General features: G+C 43.0%; 1 protein-coding gene across 11 annotated transcripts in view; it reads right to left on the bottom strand.

Moving 5' to 3' along the window:
• The window catches only part of LOC144763243 (protein phosphatase EYA4), a 645968-nt gene that overhangs the window by 182827 nt on the left and 437143 nt on the right, over window positions 1-25998 (bottom strand). For 7 of the 11 annotated variants that reach the window (XM_078648664.1, XM_078648660.1, XM_078648668.1 and 4 more), the window contains 2 exons: window positions 21648-21772; window positions 21210-21275 (listed from right to left, as the gene is read on the bottom strand). In XM_078648664.1, the coding sequence (XP_078504790.1) occupies window positions 21210-21275; window positions 21648-21772 (191 nt within the window). The remainder of the gene's footprint in view (window positions 1-21209; window positions 21276-21647; window positions 21773-25998) is intronic. The other 4 variants (XM_078648666.1, XM_078648665.1, XM_078648670.1 and 1 more) reach the window with 1 other exon arrangement.

Raw genomic sequence — 25998 nt, 5'->3', positions numbered from 1 at the left:
TTACCTGTAGCAATGGAGGAGGGGGCACAACTGGGTGCCCTGGGCCATTACCTAGAGCAAAATGCTTGATCTCAAAGAAAGTCCTGTGCACCAATTAAGCAGTAAGGCTAGTTTAATCTGATTAAAAAAATCAGCTTAGTCCGTTTCTCCTACCTCCTGGCTCCAACCTCAGGTCTGCACCCCTTCACCTCTTGCCTCTCCGACCTCTGCATTCTGCAACCTCTGTGAAAGCTCCAGGCAGTTTCCCGGTAGCTTCACTCCAGGAGGTTTCAATGCGCCGTTTGTACTACAATTGCCGGTACCTCACCAGCTCCTCCAGCTGTTAGGATGCCGGTCCAATGAAAGAACAGCCAGTGGTGAGATTCGGACACAACGCTGCGTATCAACGCATTAGCCGGACATCAAAGGGCATCAAGGGGGCCACCATTAGGCACTCCGTAAACCAACACGGAGCTCCATGATTTCCGTGACGCGATCACTCAAGCACTGAGCGCCAAAACTCCATTGCAGGGGGCAGGGCTGCGCCACTTGTGGCTACTCGGAGGCATGGTTCTCCGTAGCCATCCCCAGCATGCAACCCGCAAACCGCTATTCCGCTATTAGCGTAACAGAGAGCACAGAACTATCGCACTGCTGAGAAGCAGCACCTTGGACACAATGAACAAGATGACGGGATTTTGACACGGAGAGGTAACCGCCCGAGCCACACGAAGGAGACCTGCCAGCAGGTACACTATAGCGGAGCTGCTGTTCAGGCGCTGTCAGACAATAGCCTGCATTGCTCCCTAATACTAAATTTGTTGGAGGTACCCACTAGGGGTGCCGGATGGCGCGGCTATGCGATGACAGCGGCAATAGCTGTGAAGGTAGGACTGCTACCAAGTGCTGTGACCGCTGCCCACAAGCAGCAGAAACATTAGGTATAGGGCAGGTACACGAGCACTACCGGCGAATTAACTTGAGGGCTGCCGGCAACCTGAAGCAATACCATCCAATGCGGCCGACCGACGGCCATCCGGAGGCCGCTGCAGTGATTAAACACTTACCGGGGAGAGGCTTCAGAGTGCGCTGACCACAAGACCCCCAGCGCTAAGTTGTGTAAGATGACAGGGGCTTGATGCAGGATGGGCCCGCTACCCCAGCGTGGCTGATGAGCTTAGTGAGTACACAGGGAGCGGGCCTGCAACGTGGGAGGAGATGGATGACTGCTAAGCATTCTGCTGCCCAGGCGAGACTTTGAGATCCAATGTAAATGTGAGGCAGCGCTGGGGAAGAGATCTGCTGCATGCGGTTGCGTGGCTGTATGGAGGCCCAGGGCCTCTGATAACATCTCTGTGGGGGCCATCTTGAGAATGGTTTAACTGTGGCTGCAAGTACAACAAGCACCTACAGGCACACGGACAGCGGGGGGAGGGGGGGTGGGAACGGACAGCGGGAGGTGGGGCGGGAACGGACAGCGGGAGGTGGGGCGGGAACGGACAGCGGGAGGGGGGGCGGTAACGGGCACACGGACAGCGGGAGGGGGCAGGAACGGGCACACGGACAGCGGGAGGGGGGGCGGGAACGGACAGCGGGACATCGCGCAACCCACCCCTGAAAACCACACTTCCAAAATGGCGAAAACAAAGCTTGGAAAAATAAAAATAAACCACCGCCCACCACCGCATGACGTAGGAAAAGGGGCAGGATGAGAAAAAGATCGCCGGAACGCCCATGAATCGCCTCGGACCGTGACGGACAGATCTCACTTCCAATGGCTAGCCTCCATTTATGGAGCTAGCCAATGGAAGTGAGAGGCGGGACTTTTGTCCATACTAGTAAACAAAAATTTTCGCCTTGCGCGAAAGTCTGCTGCGCAGCTTTCGGCGAGGCGAAACCTAAAAAGGAATATAATATTGTGTAATGTGAATCTGCGAGCAACTTTGTGAGTTTAAATATATACAAAATTCAGATTTTTTTTATTTACATTTCATTGGAATATTCACAGTTTTGCCAAGGCCCAAGATTCCAACCTTTACAACTTGATAACTTTCAAAAGAAAGACCAGAAGCCTAGGACTGGCTGTCAAACCCGACTCTAAAGAGGTAAGATAAGATATTCATGTTTTGCTCCTACAACATTCCACTAGCAAGGCTCCTTGCCAAGGCAGTCAGAACCTCTTTCCCAACTCTGAACCAGTCTTTGAGAATAATGAAAGCTGTCTAGTTTCTTCTATTCTGGCAAACCCCAGGATTATATCAAGGCTGACTGCTCCCCTGAAGTAGGACACTGCTGATTGAGTAGGCCATCTTTTAGGATGATATGCTTTCCACCTTTTCCAATGCCTCACAGTTTAAATTGCATTCAAAATACTCTGAAGCAGCCTCCAACCATAATGAGAGCTACAGAAAGCAAATGTAATGCACCGCGCAGATCTCTTCAGCCTAACCTGTCCCCTCTCCGGCCGGACTTGCTGTTAGCATTAGAGAATTTATGCAGTTATGTACCTGTTGGACATGTTGTTACGTTATATCTCAGTCTTATTTTGGAAATGATCTAATTCACCAGACACCAATTAATAAAGCAATTAAAGAGCCCTGCTAATGTACCGCCAGTGAGCTACAATCACTCTACATATGCAAATGTACTATCTTTACAAACACTGAAATTTGATGATATGTTTACTTTAAAAATGGCAATAAAATATATGATGTATTCCATGCATTTTACCTACCGGAGGGGGCTGTCACTATTTTCATGCTTTCCAGGTAATATGTCATTATTTTGGACTGAAATACAGAACAACCTGTTCCTAAAGCTTGCTTGGTTAGACCAATAAAGCTCCATTTCCAACATAATCAAATTAGTTTAGCTAGTAGCCCATGTCAGCAGGAACTATTCTAGAACTGCAGGAAAAGTTATTTCAAATTTGCGATGTAGATATTAGCTCCTAAGGGCAGACGTCTAGGACCCTGGTCTCTCTCCAGGCACGTCCATGGAGTCCAGTCCTCTATGGTAAGCTGGACCCACTTAGAGGCAGCCATTCTTTTACTTTTTGTGACCTTGAAGGAGGATTTCAACCACTTGACCAGTGGAGAGCAGTTTCAGTCTTTGGATGCCATAAGGGCAATGAGTTCTTAAATCCCCTAGTGGTTATTTTCTTCCAACAGATCTCTTCTTCCAGCAGGTCCTTCTTCTGGTGGAGTCTCCCAAAGTCAAGGAGTTTTCTGAGAAGGTTTGAGATGCTAGATTTATCCTGCGTAGTAGCCCATGACTGAAGAAATTCTGCCACCCAATCCTAACTATTTTCTTGCAGTCGTCTTATATCCTCTTGCAGCACTTCCTCTTTGCCTTACTGTAAAATTAAACAAGAGGCCCTTTTTCTGTCACCAGGTTGGAATGTCTTTAGCTTTTTGATCACTCTCCTATTTAAATGAGCTCACCTCTGACTAACAGGATATAAACAGGTTCTTCACCCATGACTAGAGCCTGGCTAATTAGAAAATGTATGCTACATGTAAGCAGTTAACCAACCCCCTGTCACACCTGATCTCAGGGGCAGGCCATGTTCTACTGAGCCAGGGTGGGTAACTATACACTGCCAAGAAACAGTCTTCCAGCTCTAGAGGTGTAATGTGAGGCCAAACTGTTTAAAGCCAATTCTGGCTCAGGCAGCTTAAAGAACATTTTTATGAAGTTACTTTTCCTTTAACTCTGATTTGAACATTAGGTAAGAGGTAAGAAGCAACTTTGAAGGGATTTGCTGGCATTTAGCAAGTGGAGATATGAAATTAAATATTTTTCTCACACCTAGGTCAGTCCGGTGGAAATTATAGCTGGGCCTATGCAGGGAATAGCTTTGAGGCTTTCAGTCACTGTGAGTGTACGCTTAGGCGCACTGCCTTTTTCACTTATAAGGTACACTTTAAGGATGACTTAATAATAAATAAAAATAGGTATTCCTACATGGCAAAACATATGTGTCCTTGCCCTGTGTTACCACAGTCATTTAAAACTGCAGCCCAGCCAGCACACAGTGGTGCTCTTGAAAGACATATATCTGTCATACATGAGGTGGTGAAAATACACAATGCAGCCCACATATGGCATTTAACTCCTATGCCTCTGGTACACTGTTGGCTTATGCCACTGGTACATTATTTGTACCATCTAGTGAGGCTTTCCAGGAAAGTTAAATAGATCAATTGTGTGATTAATTATTTTATCAATACTAATTTTAGGGCAGATAATACACAGTGTGCTACTGATTAGCATGGTCACTGTGCACACAGTCCTAATACCAGCAAATGTGTAGGGTCCAGAAAAAGGTGAAAAATTCAGGCTGACCATGCAAAAAAGCAAATTCACTACAGTTCAGATAATTATGTAGATTGCGCCCTCTGAGTAAATTAGAGTTGTTTTCCCACTTCATTGTTGTTTATGTGTCCTGCTTACTACAGATACTAACATCTTAGAAACATTTACACTTATTCTTGGGCGAGGGCACTTCTCTCTACATCAATACCATCCTGTGGGATTATACAGCAGTGGGGATGATCTAACAACAGGATTCTGTGATCAGATGTTGCACCCAAAAAAGTTAAATAAACATCATTTTTTGTAACATTGGTATTAACAGAGACCTGGTACAAGGACAACAAAACACTGGGGTAAAAAAAGAATGCTGAATTTAGGAATTCTTTTGGATGAAAGATTGTCCTTTTATACCATAGAATAAAGGTAAAGTGCTCATGGACTGTGGCTATACTATTCAGATTTTCTGACAGATATTGAGGGAGAACAGCGGCACCGCTTTTCAAACCTCACACAGTCATATCCTACTTATGGAGATCCAGTGGGACTTCTGGGTGCCGCCCTTAATTTATACCAACTATATTTATTTATTTATTTATGTAACCCCAAATCTGAAAATATTTCTATCATTACTACAGTTCATCGGATTTTATTCATTCAGTTTAAACTGCCATTACTCTTGGACAGCTCGATGACACTTGCCAATGGCGTGTGGTCTGTATGAACATTTTCGAGAAGAGGATTGTTAATTTATAAAATACTTTGAAACATTAATGGAGGACAACCAAAAATAGCAAAAACAATAACGTTATAGATCTCAATTTAGCCAAAGTATTGATATCTTGTATAAACCCAATTCAACACGCTCGGCGCTTTAAAATACAACATGCGCACAAATGTGGGCATGGTGTAGACAGCAATCTGCAGTCAACAAACAAAAGCTGCCTTGTGTTAAGTAAGCCGCTCATTTTATGTAAATTTTGTGTGATCATTTACTTGTATATTCAAACGTTTGCCTGGTTTTGAGAAACTATATAATACACAGTTTGAATTTCAGAACAAACTGGCCGCACTTGAATTTACTCAGTAAAATGTTAAACTGTGGTCGCAGACCATCAGTGCTAGGGTACAGAAAAATGCTGAAAAACATAAGTGGATAAATGTAATGATAGAAAACTATCAAAGGGCATGTGATAAAGGCTCACCGTGATTCACTAAACTCTTGTGAAACATGCTACCTTGTTCCAACATGCACAGAGAGAGCAAGGAAAGAAAACACCATTGTTTACCAGGAAGCCAAATAGAAAATGGATAGGTATGTATTGTTCGGTCCTAAAATAAAGTGCACATGATTATACAAGTAAATGGTACTCTAGAGTCAAATCACATAATATTATGCGTTTAAACTGGTAATCGGACGTGAGTCCACCCACCTAGCCACTCCACTAAAGAAAATACCTTAAAAAAACTTGCTAAAACTTCTCCCTTTGCCTAGACTCATGAAAGGCAGCAACTGCCTCGGAGCAAGGTATCTAAGCTCTCAACACAGAGCTTATGAACTCCTCTTCAGAAAGGCAAGGAATAGAGCAAAAAATCTGATCAACTGGACTACTGGTAAGTAAACAGAACATTTTCTTCGCATCTCGGTCCTTTTAAGTCCAAAGACACAACTGATCAACTATTTGAAGATTTCAACAGAGAACCACATCCTTTAGGCAATGCAACTCTTTCGGCAATGCAAAACAATTAGGTTTTTATGAACAACAGAAGACAACAGACATGATACTGAAATAATAACCTTGGGCCCGCAGCTCATTGCCCTTTAATCTCACACTTCCAGTAGGTAATGGGAAAAGCAGGTGCAGAAGCCATGAAATTCCAGGATGGGCAACACTGAGTCTCCATCCAAGATGCAGGTCCCTTCCTCCTCCCACTGGATCACCCATGGATACCAACAGGTATTCCTGTCAGACACCTCATCATTCATACAAGCGTAATCTACCAGAATACATTCAGGGGGCTTATGGCCCGTCCTGGTGGCCCAAAATTCCTTAACTGTTGAACTCTGGAGCGAATCAAGGCAACCATACAGACCAAAAAATATAACAAGAATGAGAGGACACATGGAAATGTGAAGAAGCCACTTTGTAGAGTGCTTGGAGTACAATGTTGCATTAAATTTAGAAGTAACCTTCTGCACACACCCAAGAACAATTCAGGAAAACTACTGATAGAAGCAGATTCGATTACCAGAGACTGTCTGCATCCTGCTAGCAAATGTTATAGGCAAAGAAAAAGAAGAGAACTTAACTGAAGTTTAAAAAAGAAACCGTTCAAGGGTATGAATAGAGCACACTGAAAGGACAACAAATTCAAAGGTAAATCCATTTAAGAGAGTACCCTCTTGCACTTCTTTAGTGTTCTACCACAGCATCGAGATATAAATATTGCCTATCCAAAATAGCGACTCCATGATATTGACAATCACAATATAGTGAAGGTAAGGATATGTAGGCAAGTATTGATTTACCTATGTTTAACTCCAGATCTACAGGATAGACAGAAACACAGTTAAATATATCAAGGTAGGCGTACAAGGAGTACTTCTCTCCATTTCTGCTTTTCCTCCTTTACTCATGAATAATATTTTTAAATCGATTATTTATTGTTAAAATGTGATCTCCTACCGAAAACCAATCACATGAAAAGCGAACTAATCGGAATCTCTGATCATGCTCATGCGTGTGTTATGTTCAAAATAAACTCATGAAAGAAAACACCACAAGTGAAGTTATGGAAACCAAAATTCGACATTTTAGCTTATCCAAAGAACCCCAAATAAAATTGGAGAGGATCTGCAACACTATTTCATGGAAAATGTGGAAGGGATCTCAGATTATGAGTAAGGCTCCCTGTTTTCCGTTTTTACTGATTTTTACAGATAAATGCAGACAGAAAAACATTTTTTTGCCTGTGTTTATTTATAAATGTGGATAAAAACGGAAATTGGATTCTTTTTAGAGTGATTCTAAATGCGGTCAGTCAAGACTGCTTGGGTAATAGCAGTGCGGCTTGACAGGTAAAGGGTTAACAAAAGAAGGGATTTCTAGTAAAGAGGCTTAAACAACAGTAGATATGCATAACCTTTATACTAAAATGTTCATGTTTTCATATGTGTGCACTTATATATCATCTGTGGGTGTTCTTATCATAGACACTTATCAGGCATTCAAGCATGAGTGCACATTTATTGAGTACATAAATGTGGAAATATATTAGTTTCAACTTCCTTTTTTCACAAAACCCAAAATAAATATGGATAAATATACAAAAAATATATATAGATAAATACAGAAGGAAATGTCAAAAAAAGAAATACTGTAAAACAGGGAGTCCTAATTATGAGATGAAATGGGATACAAAGAAAACAATAATTTCCCAAGACTTGCATTGTCAATGCAGCGCATAGAAACAGAATGAAACAAATTGGCCCAGTCCTTTGCTAAAGAGAGGAAAACACTGAAAGGTGAACATATATACACAAAAAGCAGGCTGAATACCTGAGATTAAAATGTTTTAAGCCTTGATGTAACAAAATGCTTTCAAGAAATGCTGAATAATGGTTGCCATCAGACAAAGCAACTAGATCTAGTCTCACTGAGCCTGTAAAGTAAAAAAAAATATATATATATATATATATATCCTGCTGGAGCAAAGGGTTTGTGTGTATTTCTACTGAACAACGGCGGTTGTTGTTCTTCACGTACCACCAGTTGTCTTGGGCGGCCGGATTAACCGCAACTTGGAGGAACAGTATGGTAGTGCTTTCCGACTGCCCCCAGAGGAAGCCACGGGACGAGTAATATGAAGCACAGGCATAGTGGGAGACGGAGACTCGGCGCGGGGAACCCTAACGGATTTCAACGCGGAGACGGAGTTTCTTTACGTACCCTGCAGTTTCCCTCAGTAGTCCGTGGTCACTCTGGTAACTGGGCACCGCATGGGCATTTCCCCAATCGTGGTGAGGCTTGTGGTGCTTATCAATCTTGGTATGGGGATCCCCCTCGACCCTGCTGTAAGATTCAAGTGGGTTGCTGTACAGTGGGAGTATTCCGATTGGACCGTCTGTAATGCCTGGGATCTGCCATCACTTAAGCAGCATTTGCTGAACGATGGAACTTTCATTGTTGTCTACCATGGAACTTTGCAGTAGCTTGGTGACATTAATGTTTATTTAAGTTGTGCAATAAGCCCATACCGCTACAATATTTGGAAACACTTATGTTTTCTATTTTTTGTATCTTTGGACATTTCGCAAATAATGCCACACTATGGCATTATGGGACAGGTAGTCCTATGTTAATCTTTGCAGTAGATACAGCACTGTTGATAGGCAAGTTTGGTGCGAAGCATTACTGGGAAAACTTATATCATTGCACTTGGACTAAATTGGTGTTATTTATTCATTTAAGTGGTTTCTGCATTATGTAATTTTGACTTCATTTAGCATTCACTGTGTAAGACAATAGCACGTGATCATATCATTCGGCAAACATGTAGCGAGCAGAATTCTGTTTATTTAACTTGGCATTTCAGGTCGACAGTATGACCCATATGCACTCAACCCTCAGTGTACTTTTAAAATTAATGAGAGGTGGTTGACGCCATGTGATATTTATCAGTAATGGATGTATTGTATTAAAAGCTGCTTTTTGATTTAATGTCTTTCATTTATTTTCAGGATTTGTACAATTGCACACGTAGCAAGTTATTTTTGTTTATTTGAACAGGTATTTATATGTACAATCAGATTTTTTAGTGTTTGCAGCTCGTGCAGTATTTTTACCATTTCTTTGCATTAAGCACTATATATGTGGGTAAAAAATGGCGTCAATCAGATTGATAAAGGCTGTTGAACAGCCGAAAACGTTCTCTCTTTCATCTGCTGGGTCACGAGGGACCCTTTTCATTAAAAGAAGCCATAATCTTCCAAGCTTCGTGTACGTGCCTCTTTTTTTCCTGCTGGAGCAAAGGGTTTGTGTGGATATATATATATATATATATATATATATATATATATATATATTACCTACTGGCGGTCGCCAGTAGGTATATATAGTTAGGATGTTTTCTCTATGGGATTTTTGAAAATTCTATGTCTAATAACTTTGGCGTTTGTGGACGGAATTGGCTGAAATTTTCAGGAAAATGGAACATTTTGTTTCTGAGCAGCCCCTGAAAATTTGGGGGGGTTTCGTCAAGGGGGGCCGAGAAAAAAGGGGGGTCCCAAAACGTGTTTTTAACATTGAGTTTTCCATAGGGCGGTTGGCCTCACTTTTAGCCCGAACGGCTGAATGGATTTGCACGAAACTTGGCAAAATTGTAGGGACTGGTAGCCCGATGTGCCTTTGCTAGGTCTCAATATATGTGCTCCAGTGGATTTTGAGAAATTAACGTTCAAAAAAAGATATATATCTGTAACAGCGGACCGGGCAGCGCTCCAGTTCGCGTACTTTTCGCGTTACGGAGCTTTGTGAAGCGAAGCTGATTGGTTCTCCGGCGTCTGTAAACATTCCAAACAGTCCGTAGCGGTCGCCATCTTGTCTCTCGGTAGGATCGAGAGACAAGAGGAGGCCAAAGCGAAGGGGCAAATGACCATAAGGGGGCATAGTAGATCCTCGCTGAGCCCCTAGGATGATGTGGAGGTTTTAAAAGGGCCCCGCGGGGCAAAAAAAAATAATAATAATAATAATCGAACGGCTGAATGGATTTGTACGAAACTTGCCAAAATATTAGGGACTGGTAGCCCGATGTGCCTTTGCTAGGTTTCAATATATGTGCTCCAGTGGATTTTGAGAAATTAACGTTCAAAAAAAGATATATAACAGCGCTCCGCTTCGCGTACTTTTCGCGTTACGGACAGCTCATACCCCGTGGCCCGTCATTTTAAAGCCATCCACCAAAACAATCTTGACTGCTTAACATACTTTGTTATTGCCTCCGTACCCAAACCCATCAGGGGGGGAGACAGGGATCTCATGCTTAGGAGACTGGAATCGCAGTTCATTCTTGAACTGGATAGTCGTTTCCCAAATGGTCTCAACACGACGGAAGACCTTCATGTGTTTCTGTAATGTCTTTTTGACGGCCAATTTGAATTTAATTTCTAGCTGGTTGACCTGTGCCGAGTTCTTCTGCTTCTATCTTGGTTTCTGTTCAGCTTCACATTTACTTCATTAATTTTACTCACCATGGTTTACATGTTGAAGTATAAAAAAAGAAAAAAATATATGTTTTTATACACAATATTAGTTTTCCCTTTACTTTATTCCCTTTCTTCTGGGGGGCACACACACATTATAAACCTTTTCACCACTTCTATTGTGACACAGACCAAGGGGGCATGATTGGAGGCAGTCATTAAACTCTTTTTCGCATTGCGCGATCTTGTGACCATGGTACATGTAATTTATTACAATCGACATATTAAGCATTCAGGCTGATATTATATCGAACAAACATATTGTCTGATAGAATTGAAATTGCTTTGGGGTCACATACTGGCATTAGATTTTAATGATTCAACATTATTTTCTGTTTATATACAAGATGCTATTTACATTAGTAATTCATTACTATGACTTCTATATTGCGATATTTGCACAGCATTTCAAATCACAAAGTTTTTTATAGAAATGTATATATATTTTTATAGATCATTATATATCTGTTTTATAAATTTTAAAAATGAATTGTATTTTGATTGTGGTTTAAACAACGCATTTATGCTGTTATTCTATCTATGTATATACGTATCATGGCACTAATTTAGAGAAACGACTGCCTCAGCCTAAGCTAGGTAGTGTGTCTTTTATGTTTATTTATCACGTGGTTGCAAAGAAAAAAATGCCCGGGAAAAACTGATAGTACTTAAGCCATTGTGAACTTACTGACTAACGATCTGTGAACAAGGGCGGACGCCCGAAACGCGTAAGATCTGGTGGCCTTGAGCGCTAAATAAATCGTTTTTTAGCCCATAACGGACGTTGGAGTGGCGTGGCTTTCTTTTCCTTTACTGCTGTGGCGGCTGCTGCGTGCTGGTTTGGTGAGAGAGCTGCATCCGTGCATATATATATATATATATATATATATATATATATATTACCTACTGGCGGTCGCCAGTAGGTATATATAGTTAGGATGTTTTCTCTATGGGATTTTTGAAAATTCTATGTCTAATAACTTTGGCGTTTGTGGACGGAATTGGCTGAAATTTTCAGGAAAATGGAAAATTTTGTTTCTGAGCAGCCCCTGAAAATTTGGGGGGGTTTCGTCAAGGGGGGCCGAGAAAAAAGGGGGGTCCCAAAACGTGTTTTTAACATTGAGTTTTCCATAGGGCGGTTGGCCTCACTTTTAGCCCGAACGGCTGAATGGATTTGCACGAAACTTGGCAAAATTGTAGGGACTGGTAGCCCGATGTGCCTTTGCTAGGTCTCAATATATGTGCTCCAGTGGATTTTGAGAAATTAACGTTCAAAAAAAGATATATATCTGTAACAGCGGACCGGGCAGCGCTCCAGTTCGCGTACTTTTCGCGTTACGGAGCTTTGTGAAGCGAAGCTGATTGGTTCTCCGGCGTCTGTAAACATTCCAAACAGTCCGTAGCGGTCGCCATCTTGTCTCTCGGTAGGATCGAGAGACAAGAGGAGGCCAAAGCGAAGGGGCAAATGACCATAAGGGGGCATAGTAGATCCTCGCTGAGCCCCTAGGATGATGTGGAGGTTTTAAAAGGGCCCCGCGGGGCAAAAAAAAATAATAATAATAATAATCGAACGGCTGAATGGATTTGTACGAAACTTGGCAAAATATTAGGGACTGGTAGCCCGATGTGCCTTTGCTAGGTTTCAATATATGTGCTCCAGTGGATTTTGAGAAATTAACGTTCAAAAAAAGATATATAACAGCGCTCCGCTTCGCGTACTTTTCGCGTTACGGAGCTTTGCGAAGGTGATTGGTTCTCCGGCGTCTGTAAACATTCCAAACAGTCCGTAGCGGCCGCCATCTTGTCTCTCGGTAGGATCGAGAGACAAGAGGAGGCCAAAGCGAAGGGGAAAATGACCATAAGGGGGCATAGTAGATCCTCCCTGACCTCTTAGGTTTGATGTACCATTTTGCCAAGTTTGGTGTAATTCCGTTCAGCCATTCAGGCTGTAGACGTATCTAAATGTCCTATGGAAAATTGCATGGGGAAAACACATTTGAAAGTGTTGAAATTTAGAACCAATTAAAATGTTACTTTGGTTTTGTATTTGTGTGTGATGAAAGTTAATTGGTTATGTATATATCTAAAATGAGAGGAAACCACAGCCATTTTGTGATACTACTGTCTGAGGTACATTTGTGAGGAATTTTTGGTGCTCAATTTCTGGTGTTTGGTTTACACAGTACTAACACTTCTCCTACTTTTAAAAAGGTGAGTTGTTAATTTGTAAGGGGAACTATGTTGTACACTTTAAGATAATTTGAAAAATGTTTTCTGTTATTTATTTACAGTCCTTCTGTTATACTAAATACTAAAAACGATAAATGAAAGTGATAATTTTTTTCTGCAATTTACAGCAAGCAATTTCAAAATAAAATGGCTCACAATGAAGAGACCGTGGCAATTTCTTTTGAATTATCCACTACATTTATTGAAATTGACAGCACCAATAATGAAGTATTCTCACAAGGAGGAGATGACTTGAATGATTTTTTGGATCAATCTCTTGATGGCGAATTTATCGAATGTTTGGAGACCATAGAGTTACAAGAATCATCATTGCAGACTTTTCATGAGGAAATTCCTGATGAGATGATTGAAGAGGAAATTCCTGATGAGGACATGTTACTAGTTCTTTCAAATTATGAAAATTCAGAAGATGTTGCCTGGGTGCCGCACTGATTTGGGTATCCGGCGTGGGGCGTCCCGGGGGGTGGGTTGTCAGTAGCGGTCTGTTGTGCGTATAGTTCCAAGGCAGCAGAACGCGCTGAAATCTGGATGTCACGAAGGTGATGTCTAGTAAGTTGCCGCCCAGCAAATAACGGCGTGGGGCGCCGCGGGAGGCAGTCCAAAGTTCTGTTAAAAGGGCAAAGGAAAGGATCGGTGGTTTGAACCATCAGTCAAAAAGGGGAGGGGGTGCAACAATTTTTCCTACCGGGTCACACTGTGCTTTCACCGGAACTGAGGTCTGCAGGATTCTAGTCATTCAAACTGAGGCTGGCGCCAGCATGGGAGCGCCGACGTCCCGCGGCTACAGTTTCGTCACTCCACGGGCGATCATGGCAGTCATTCCCCATCGGGGGTGTCTGCGGGGGTCGGGGACTGCCGCGGCTCCTCTAGAATCTTCAAGGTCGTGGAGGACTATGGTGGTGGAGTCAACCAGTGACCGGGCCATTTCTTTATGCTGGGCCCGCTCTTGCCAGGTCGACCGCCATTTTGAGAGTTCGGTAGCTACTGGCGATCGCGGGGTCAAATGAGCGGACGGGCTCCACCCTGCCGGGCGAGACGTTGCAGCATCGCCACAGTGGAAGAACCCTTTTCCGGGCGCCTGGAGCGCTGAGGGTGCAGCTGGGAAGCCTCCACCTGGGGAGGCGGGAGAGGCCTGTTCGCACCGTCTCTCCCTCCCAGTGCACCCCACGGCGTCTCGCTTGAGATTTGTTATGGCCGGACCAGGCGATGAGGACGAGAGGGGGGGGGGGGGGTCGGAGGCATGTGCAAGACATCCCCCCCCCAGGGTTGTTGCAGCAATTATTCAAGAAAGAAGAAATGTCCCGTCCGTCTTTGGGCCGGACCTCCGGTGGATGGCGGCCGGACGCCCTTTGCTCTGGCCCCATGAACGGGTTCCTTGGCTCATCGGCTGCAGCCGGATCCCGTCGGCCCCAGCCCCCGGCCGTTGGTGGCCGGACCGGGAGAGAGTGTGGAGGGACAACCTGCAACTCTCAAGGGCCACCGCGGCCGGACTGGGAGAGAGAGGGGAGGGTCGAGGACACGGACATTCCCCCCCCTGAAACTCTCCAGTGTTGTCAATCCCCCTGGCCGGGTCCCGCTGGCCTCGGCCTCTCCTCCGGCTACACCCTACGTGATGATCTCCTGGCCGAGGCGTGGCAGCAGGACCCGCCTTATATGTGTTGCTTCCGGCTGGGCGTAGCCGAAAACCTGTTGCCCTTTGGAAGTTTCTAGAATGGGGCGGATGTCTGCTGACTTCTATCTTTCCCAGTTTGCCGTTATTTGGCCGTGGCAGGCGGTGGGACAGACACGTTTTGGGGCAGTGAGGGGCGATGTTTTCAGGTTTCTTATTACGGGCTTACTTCTAACGTTTCTTGTTTCTAGGACAATAATAGGTTTTATCATTACGTATTGTTATCGTTTCTTTGTTTGTTATTTAATAAAAAGTTCATCAGTGGCCTACTGATTTTCGTTTTCCTATTCTTTTCTTTCCAGGTTGTTTCATGCTAAAGTTTCTGTTAACAGGATACAGTGATCACTTCGTTATTATTGCATATGTCCTTTTCACTAGGGGTGCTCTCTGGTCGGGCCAGATGACCTATCTCTAGTAAATGGTCCGGGTGAAACAGGTGCATCAATCAGTGGGGAGTAGATAGGCATGACAGATTACAACGGGGGAGAAAGGTCCGCATTACGTACCCTTTCACTACTTGCAAAGATTTTCCTACGTTTATTTGCAAACAGGGAATACTTCAAAAAAGAACTAATTCCCAAACAGTCAATGTTCGGACAATCAATCAATCAATGAGGAATGAAATAGGTACGACGTGTTAAAGGCTTGCGTTACCTACCCTTCACTATCTGCAAAGGGAGAGAGAATATTCCTATTCTTCCTCGTTTGCAGGCAGAGAAGATCCTTAAGAGAACCAACTTCGAACAATTCAATGCTCGATTCAAACAATCAACAAGGGGTACTGTGAACACAAATGAACGCCGCTTATGTACATACACATTGCTATTTTCAACAGGTTGTTCCTAATGTTTCTATTTTAGCGAGGTCAAAAAGAGATCCCATTAGTGGCCTACTGATTTTGCTCGATTCCTTTAGTTTTTTTACACGATTTTTCGCTATCTGCAAAGACTAAACAGAGTATTGCGACTCTGTGCTTGTTTGTAAATAGAGAATGAACCAAAGAGAACAATCAATCAAATGGAGAGAGAAGTAGGCACGACGGATTACAACGGGGGCAAAGGCCTGCGTTAACTACCCTTCACTATCTGCAAAGAGAGAGTACTCCTAATAGAAATGAGGGGTGGGGGCAGCATTCAAAGCAGATCAGTGTGCATAAACACGAAAATGTTTTTACTTACCACGTACTTGACATTCGACAGCTTATGATATTTGCTATTAAAAAACCATTGAAATTCACTGAAAAAACCATAGGTTATAGACCATATATAGTTAGGAATTAGCATTTACAAAACCTTGAAAATTCACTGAAAAAACCATAGGTTATAGACCATATATAGTTAGGAATTAGCATTTACAAAACCTTGAAAATTCACTGAAAAAACCATAGGTTATAGACCATATATCGTTAGGAATTAGCATTTAAAAAACCTTATTTTACTCACACAAAACCATTGAAATTCCATATATAGTTAGTTGCACTAACTATATATCGCGCACCCGCAATCCACTGCTGATGATGTCACATATTACATCATTCATGACATGGTCAGTGACATCACTGATGACATCACTGATGACATCTCAAATGACATCACTGATGACATCACTGATGACAACATCCAGTGACTGTATGTTTCTGTAAAGTTAAAATGTGTCTTACATATTGAAGAATGAGTGGAAGTATAAGTGTCTGGACAAAGGATTTAGTAGGTGCATGACTGAATGTATGAGTGAGTGATTAAATGTGTCTCACTGAGTGCATGGGTTAGTGACTAAAGTGTCTTAATTTGTGCATCATTATGTCTGTTGTTCTGTAAACTGCTGCATGTGTTGATCAGTAGCTATATGATTAACTATATGGGTTACTGATTGATAGTCCAAGTATTTGTATGGGAGACTGAGTGTGTGTGTGGCTGGCTGGGAGGTGTGTGACTCTGTGCAGATCAATGTGTACTTGTATCAATGATTGTATAACAAGGTAAGTATGTGTTAGTATATGTTTGAAAATGTAAGGTGCTCGATGTTTAACTGTATAGACAAGAAAATGGAAGTGTCATTGATTCTTTACAGGACTGACTAGGTGTGTGAGTAACTCCATGGATGAGTGGGAGACTGTGAGTGTTTGTATAGGTGTATGAGTGCATATGATAGTGTTGTAAAGATGAGTGATTGTATGTATGAATGATTGTATGGGTGAATGAGTGAAGGTGTGTGTAGACGTAGGAATCAGTGAGTGCGTATGTAGTAACTAGTATTGGTGTGTCAATGGTTTCAAAAATTATATTCTGTATTTAACACTGGGTGAAACAGGTTATATTAAAATGTGAGGAGATGCATTGTATTGTCACATGAATGATATCATCAGTGATGTGGTCATTGATGTCAAATGAGATGTCATCAGTGATGTCATCAGTGATGTCATTTGAGATGTCATCAGTGATGTCATCAGTGATGTCACTGACCATGTCATGAATGATGTAATATGTGACATCATCAGCAGTGGATTGCGGGTGCGCGATATATAGTTAGTGCAACTAACTATATATGGAATTTCAATGGTTTTGTGTGAGTAAAATAAGGTTTTTTAAATGCTAATTCCTAACGATATATGGTCTATAACCTATGGTTTTTTCAGTGAATATATATATATGTATATATATATATGTATAGAGTCCCTCCTCCGAAAAAGAGTCGAGGCCACAACAGGGGAGCCATTTGAAACCAGCTCTATTGAGGAAACACCAATCCTGGCGAATGCATTTCGGCGTATGTGTGCCTTCTTCAGCGCCTGAGGTATTTGTAAGGATGCAGGCGCTATGGTAGGTATAAATACCCTGCCCCATCCTGCATGCTCAATACTCTCTCCGCCCTCTCCAGGTGAAAACCATTAACCAATGCTTCCCGCTGGACGCCCGGTTTCCTGGCGCCTACAGGTCCCAGAATGCAGTGTTTTGTGTTGGTAGGCATTGCGGGGGTGGAGAAGGGTATGGGCTGGTGTAATTAATAAACCCTCAAAGTCAAAGTGTCCCGCAAGTTCGCTGGTCTCTCAGGCCCCCTTACCGCAGCAACCTTCAAGATGTAGGGATCCTTACAGCGGGGGCAAGGTAGGAAATCCGCCTCGCCCGACGTGCCGTCAATGACTGCATCACCGCTCCATCTCCTCCCAAACTCGAAGGTGGGCCTTAGAGATTCCAGTACCCTGGATGCTACAAAGATTCCGCTGAGGCAAAGACCAGTGAGTCTAAGGCCAACTTGGTGCTGTGGGGGCCTCGAAGGCGCGGCACTGGACACCGCGCTGAAAATATGTAGAGTCCCTCCTCCGAAAAAGAGTCGAGGCCACAACAGGGGAGCCATTTGAAACCAGCTTTATTGAGGGAACACCAATCCTGGCGAATGCATTTCGGCGTATGTGTGCCTTCTTCAGTGCCTGAGGTGTTTGTAAGGATGCAGGCGCTATGGTAGGTATAAATACCCCGCCCCATCCTGCATGCTCAATACTCTCTCCGCCCTCTCCAGGTGAAATCCATTAACCAATGCCTCCCGCTGGACGCCCGGTTTCCTGGCGCCTACAGGTTCCAGAATGCAGTGTTTTATGTTGGTAGGCATTGCGGGGGTGGAGAAGGGTATGGGCTGGTGTAATTAATAAACCCTCAAAGTCGAAGTGTCCCGCAAGTTCGCTGGTCTCTCAGGCCCCCTTACTGCAGCAACCTTCAAGATGTAGGGATCCTTACAGCGGGGGCAAGGTAGGAAATCCGCCTCGCCCGACGTGCCGTCAATGACTGCATCACCGCTCCATCTCCTCCCAAACTCGAAGGCGGGCCTTAGAGATTCCAGTACCCTGGATGCTACAAAGATTCCGCCAAGGCAGAGACCAGTGAGTCTAAGGCCAACTTGGTGCTGCGGGGGCCTCGAAGGCGCGGCACTGGACACCGCGCTGAAAATATGTAGAGTCCCTCCTCCGAAAAAGAGTCGAGGCCACAACAGGGGAGCCATTTGAAACCAGCTTTATTGAGGAAACACCAAGCCTTACATATAAATATATATACACACATACATATATATGCTAAGATGATGCTTCGCAACATGAGATCTTAGATGCTAGTATGCTCTTAGGGCCTTTCTCTCTAATGCTAAAACATATGTTTAAGTGCCAACATTGGGCAGGTCGGCAGTCTAGTTTTTTGGGCTCCTGATAGGTAATGGCATTTAAGCAGCTGCAGGGTGCAGGCGCACCTAAAGCAAGCCCGTCTTTGATGCCAGATGCTAGGAATCCTGCCCTCTTCTTTTTTAGTTAGGCCTCCCCGGTCTCTGTCCCCTGAAATGATGGGCGGGAAGCTATTCTGAAATATTCTTCTTCCCAACTAAAACAGATTCATATGGGTTGCACCAACCCTCCACTATGCTGTGTCCAGCGGTTTCCTACTTTGGAGAGACCAATAACCAGCAGCTCATGCAGATTATCTTGCTCAGTCATAGCAAACTCATCAGGAGTTAGAAATTTGCAAACCTTAACTTATCTGTTACCCGGTTCCCCCACAGTGCCCTCTCCAAAGACTCCCTAAAAATGTAGTAATATTATTTCTCTGCCTCACAATAGTACCTTACCGAAGATAGGTGCCCTATATTGTAGCATCAGATCGATTGCAAAGCACTCCATACAAATATGGGACCCTATTTCTACGCACGATCTCAAGTTATGTTTTTTTTACAGAGACTTGGCTCTGTAGTTCAGCACTTCCCTGTATTCCTTTAGCTATACCCAACCATTACTCCCTGGTTAAGCTAGACAGGATAGAACGCCTGGGTGTGAATGTTACTACAGTCTTTAATTACTCTCTAAAAGTCAATTTAGTTGACACCCTACTCTCTGCATGGATTAGAACCCCTCTCCAGACCTTGAGTGGTAAGTTGCTCTACACTAAACATTATACTAATTAACACTAAATCTAATGCCGTTATGCTTTATCAGCGACTGCTTAGGTGCTCATTTATTTGCATTGCTTTGGGCTTTGAACTCTCATAAGAATTAAATGAGTAAAGTGATGAAAGTTACTATTTTTTTCTTGTTGGTGTAAGCCTTGTAGCAACATTCCAGTATGTGAGTTAACATGCAAGGAAAGATATAGAATGATCTAGTGACTAATGTGTGCTGGTGACTGCAGGTGATAGGCATCATTGCTCATTTTTAGGGACTGAGGGGTATTCTGATTATCACACTATGATCCTCGCCCAAAGAAAGGCGGGATAGGAGGAAGAAAAGAGAACCATGAAAACAGCCACAAAAGGAGAAAGCAGAGAGTGCAGTGTAGTGGAAAAAAGCTGAATGACATGAAACCAAATTAGGCAGGCTTGCTGTTCGGTCAGCTTGGCATTCGGCAGTAGCAGTAGGTGGTTTCTGAGAAATCTATGCTATTTTTTTTAAACTAATTAAGCCCTCTTATGATCCCTAACCACCGAACGCATAAATGCGAATGGAATTAAGTACATTGGAAAAGAAAATCAGAAGGTTGTGAATACAACATTCAATTTCGCTAGGGGTCCAAAACTGTGGTAAAGAACACTATGCAGGAGAAACCTTTGATCATTTCAGATTTAATGTCTTTTCTGGTAAAAGAAGGCAGTTAATTACACAATAGATTGATGTTAAATGCTGATGCCATTGAATCTCCAATATATTTTACTGACTGGTTGAAATAACGTTTTTGCTTATCATTCTTCCTTGATTTTCTAAGGCTGATTGTTCAGTTCACAAAATGTTCTGAACATATACTTAAAATGAAAAGACGTATGCTTAAAAGTGACAAAAAAAATGTAATGCATTAGAAAGTAAATTAGAATTTGTCATTATAATCAACAAACAATGTTCAAAAACTAGGAAGAAGAGACTCCAGAAGTACATCTGTAGTTAAGTGGCTTCCAACTGGTGGCTTCTTTCATTTTTACTAAGTGAAATAACCTTTGACTCTTAAAAAGTTCTATACTGGGCATAAATCGGCCCTGCACAACAAGCAAAAAGGTGGACACGTAATGGACCTTTTAACATTAAACTCTTATCACGTCTTTGTATACAACCCAACTGGACGCTTTCAGAAGAACTGTTCGCATTCTAAAAACTGGAAGAGGCTATTTTTTAAGCTTATTTTGTCTTGGCTTTTCCCATGATGAAGTTATTTCAGTGTGAGCAGTGCCAGGCACTCCTTTCCAGAAAAGGGTACCATCTTTCAGCTTTCTAGTGGAGAGTGTTGTGAATTTGCTTCTTGTTGTTCACGTGTCATAATACATCTTAGAAGAATAATGAACCTCAAGAATTCAACCCTTGCCCCAAAATCAGTGGAAAGAGGAATGGCAGTTGAGTTGCTCCAATGACGTTCAATACTTTATAAGAGACGAAAGTAACAACCAATCAAACAGTTTGACGAGGCTCTATCTGCCTTGAGGCCAAGCAAATAATCAAGCCTATAACCAATAATCTTTAGCCTAAATACCTGCTGCCTCAGTATACCCGCTACTTCAGTATACCCGCCGCCTCAATACACCCGCCACCTCAATATGCCCTCCACCTCAATATACCCGCAACGTTCCTGTTGCTTGTTAGAAATCTTAGGTAGAATAGAAGAACACACGCAAAAGAGTAAAACAAGAAGAATTGGGAGCAAGTGCAAACCAGATACGCAAGGCACAGCAATCCAAGAAGCACGCAGTCACGCACATGCACGGTACCATCGCCTTGCATACTTGCAGAAGATGGGGTGCTGCAACTCAGCAGCCAGTCGGCAGTGTTTAACACCGTCATGTTCTCTCCTGAGAAGGGGAGTGATGTTCAGGTCAAGCATTAGAACAAGCGTTTTCTCCAATCATATGAGCTATATACAGGGTAGACTGGATTTCAACAATGGCTTGGGACAGCACGCACATAAGGCGAAACCAAATGCTTTCAAGCGAATTTAAAAATACTTGTCTGCCTCAAATTATGAAGAGTCAACAGGTTGCTGAATATACAGTCTGTACTGTCGATATTACTCTTTATGTAGCAGTGCCATACTGCACCTGGTAAGGCACAAAGGACATTCGTAGGTAAGAATATATACATATTCTAGTAGTACATTTCCAGCACTAAGTATAATCGCAATAAGAAAATGTGGGCAACATTAGAGTTGTAGACTTTAAGCTTACCTCCTGTGCCATTGGTTGTAGCTGAAGTGCTGCTGAGATTTGCTTTATCTAGTTTGGAAGCACCAGGCGTGTCGCTACCCCCTACATGAGTATGAGGACTTGATAAGTCCTGCATTTCCATAGACCTATTCAAAAGAAGAAAATGGAAAAATCATTACAAGTCTTGCACTCCTTTCTTTTTAGAATTATTTTCGGTTCACTCCCTGTAAGGGCTCCCACAACACACTGCACCCCTTCTCCTCTAGGCCACTTTGACTTTAACCCCAGTTAAGATCTGGCTTGCAGCTCTGAGCAAGGACCTCGGAAGAGGAAGCCTCCTTCCACTTTGAGAAGCAATACCAACGTCAATTAGGAGTCGCCAAGGTATCGCAACTGAGACTCCTAAGCCTAGCGTTGCAACCCCTGCCATCTTGCGTGCAGCACCTGGCTGTTTGTCAGCCTTGGAAAGCGCTCTGGTGGCATAAAATCAGCTGCAGTGTTAGCAGTCCTTGATAGCGCTATGGAGCAATAACTCTGCCTGCAGAGACAGAAGGCTGTAAGCTGGGCCAGGGTGGAGGAAAGAACTCGTCTCATTCGTTGCTATGGTGAACCTTGGCAGGGCCGGCTGGCACAGTCCTTCATTTGATACATTGTATGCATCTGCCATTGGCCTGAGCCAGGAAGCTGACCGAATGAACACGAAGCACATGCAGCATGGCTGGGCATGACTGGACCGTGACTACATTTGCTACAGCTATGCTGTGTGTAAGTGCAAGCGCGCACCTGCTGCACCCTACTCTAGCTAGGACGTAGTGCCTGGTGGGGTAAGTGTATCACCATGTTTGGGACTGCAAACAGGGGCCCAGGGCCGTCAATCTGGTAGCACGATCCTGGCAAAAATGATTGGCCTCACCAAGGCAATGGGGATTCCGCTGAATGTGCAAAAAGAAAAACCCCTATCCTAAGAGAAGAAAGTTATTTTCTTGAGTCCCCTCACTCACCCAGGGTTGCCCCTAGGTGACATGCTTCATCATTGGGGCCATCCGTACGGAGGTGGGCTTTGACGAAGGTGTGACTACAAGCCCTCTACCACGGCAGGCCATGAGGCATAGTTTTGCCAAAACATGAATACTACGAGTTGAAGAACAAACCGTATGTATTTTAACTAAGTGCTCACACATTAGGTGTGCATCCTATCTCTTTACCACAGGTTTTCACAAGGAGTGGCACGCATGGGGCTGGTCTCCATGTGGTCCTGAAGAAGAGGTTTAGAGGATACCTCGAAACATGTCGACCAAATATTAGGGACTATATACATATAACAGTTATATATTTTTTCCTACTATCAACCCCTTTTTATCCATAACAACTAGGAACAAGAATAAAAGATTAGCACGCTAGCTAGGTATTTTTAGCATCACTTCCACCACTTCACTAACACTGCACTACACATTTTCCACAAAGTGCTCCTACGTAGTTTCGCAAGTCGCAACACGCCCCAGACAGCAGCTGTTTGAGATGGCCCCAATGATGAAGCATGTCACTTAGAGGCAACCCTGGGTGAGTGAGGGGACTCAAGAAAATAGCTTTCTTTTCTTTTCGCACATTCAGCGGAATCCCCTTGGTTAGGTTTTTTTGGACCTGATATCTACAGGTTTGTTTTTGTACTTAATGTACCTCAGAGGGTGAACCTAACCGTGTACCTCCTTCTCCCCACTTTTTTTAGTGTCAAAATTATTGGCCAACACCTGCACGCTGTAAAGACCATGCTCTCACGGCTGCAGCGTTGGTGTTGAGTGGGACATGTGCCTGTTGCATGGGTGACAAGACTCCAGAGTGACTGAATAGAATTAACGTAAGCTTGAATCCAGGCCAGGAGTCACTTGGTTCATTTAATTGTCACTCTCTTAATTCGGTCGCTCAGACCAGGTGCGGGCTGCAGGGCATGTGAGGTTGTGTGAGAGTGAGACTGACTGGGTCGTCACATCGCCTCGATTAAAGTCTCGACTCTCCGACTCCCTTGTGGTGGTGCCAGTCTTCTAGACATCATTTAGGTAATGTGAATAACAATCAATTGCAATTGTTTTATGCCAAACAATGCATCCGTGTAGCCACAGCATGCACACATCTGTCAGTGAGTGTTGGTGTAAGGGCCAACAAGACTGGTTTGAACACCACCAAGGATTGAATGGCCGTAATGGACGACGGGCCGATGTTTCCCAGGGAGGATGGAAGGGTGGGGGCAGATTTCGTGTGTGCGGGTCAGTTATGTAGCATTGCAGCAGATTTAAAAGTACTGCAAAGTTTCATACATATTCAGCAGTTTTAATTTAACAATAAAAGTGTCAAGTTAACTCTCGTGGTTTATTAATGTATGTGCTGGAGAGAGATGGGAGTTTTGTCTAGTGGCAGTTTCAAAGGTAGCGCAGAGGGTTAATATGCCTGCTGCAAAGAAAGTGTGCCATGCATATCAAAGAACAATACTTTATGTGGATAGCTCAGTGGGCTACTGCTTTTGTCATAGAGATTCTGTTGTTACTATGCTGGTCATAAATTACATTCATAATCTAGCACAGTGCACTATGAACTGCCATCTAAGAGATGCATGCAAGCTGCATGGAACAGGTTAGAAAGTAATTATTCCCATCTTTCTATCCTGATGTTGCTAAGAAAGCTTTGTTTGAGTAGAAATAAATTCTTACTAATAAAGTCAACTCTAACCACTGTGTTATATTCTGAATGAGTTTGTGTTTCTCTAGACCAAGCACTCTTAAACAATGCCTACCTGTATGGATGACATGTAAATCCTACACCTTGGAGTCTCCTTTGCCTTGTGTAACATTTTCTATACAGTGATTTACACATGTATGATTCATTGTCTCTGTATGTGTGTGTGATGGAATTTGAAAATGTGAAAAGTTTTGCGTTAGGAGCAGTAATTAAGGGAGTCATTTTTAAATCCGGACAGTAACATCTGCATTTGTAAAGCAGGTATTCATGGCTTTGGGCATTCTGGCTGTTAGATAAGATGTTCGTTGCTGGTAAGGTATGCTAATGCAGAACAAGCATATTATTGACCATCCCAAATACTGCAGCACTTGGTAGGGCTACCCTCCATGCGTAATTCCTGTAAGCGTTTTTGCATTAATTGCGAGATTAGAGAATTTATTCTAACACCTGCATGAAAATCATGGCTAAATGATACAATACCCATGTTAGCAACTTAAATTTACTTCTATAGTCAAAAACTACGTTTTGAAGTTTGTTGTTAGGAATGTAAACATAAATATAACTTGAAACACCCTTTTGCAATTTCCCCTTCAACACAGACCTTCAAATAGCACCTACATCTGCAAGCACAGTAAAACATTTTGTAAACTTGTGGTTTCTTGAATAAGCAAAGGTTTTCTGGCACATGTAATGAAAAAGAATGTAGGAAGGCATATTTAGTGAGAGTGAGCATAGATGTGTATGCCAACGCCAGAGGCATAATATTTCTATAGTTAACTCTGCACAGCCACAAACATATTTCAATTTATAATCAATGATTCAATAGTTCAACATTATCCATTCAGATTATGAATGAAAACCAGACACTTTAGCACTTGTAGGGAACTTCTGTCAATTCTTAACCGTTAAAAACAAAATTCTCCCAGTAGTTAAAGGAAACTACCACCTACAAATACAAAAAACAAGCACTGGAAAAGCAAGTAGATATGAGATTGTGCTAACTCAGACAGATCATTAAGCGAGTAAAACAAAGTAAACCTAACACTAAAAAAATGACTACTTTGAAGAAAACTTTGCCTGCATTACAGTCCTATTTTTATTTCTAAGTAAAATGAAATTTGAACGACAATAGATCCATGATTATAATCGATCTGAAAGAAAAGAAGGACCATATGAAGGTTAACTTGCCTAATGACCTTCAATCCAAATAGAAATAAAACAAGCCTACAATGAAGGTAAGCCAGTCTTCATTGGAGTCCTGTTTTTATCTCCATTTGAAAGTTAGAATTGAGTTAACGTTTGTTATACCAGTCTGTAATGAGGGCTAGATAGATAAATAGCCTTCATTACGGACTACTTTTTAGGTCTCGGACCGACGGCTGGCTTGCCAGCCGGAAGTCGGAGATTTTATGACTTTTAGTAAGGGGGCTTGAACCCGCCTCTCTCCTCGTCTCTCCTCCATTGGCTGGCTTCCTAAATGGAGGCCAGCCATTGGAGGAGAGAGGCGTCCCTCAAAAGAAGCTCCGTCTCTTTCGGATTCGGGGGCGTGTTGGTGCTGTTCTTTCCACTTTTAAGCCCCGCCCCTTTTGGGGACGGCCAAACACGCCCCCGAATCTGAAAATTTGGTCCCTTGCGGCCGCCA

This window comes from Lissotriton helveticus, chromosome 6, assembly GCF_964261635.1.
Source record: "Lissotriton helveticus chromosome 6, aLisHel1.1, whole genome shotgun sequence".
Classification (NCBI taxonomy): Eukaryota; Metazoa; Chordata; class Amphibia; order Caudata; family Salamandridae; genus Lissotriton; species Lissotriton helveticus.
This window is presented reverse-complemented; position numbering and strand designations above follow the sequence as displayed.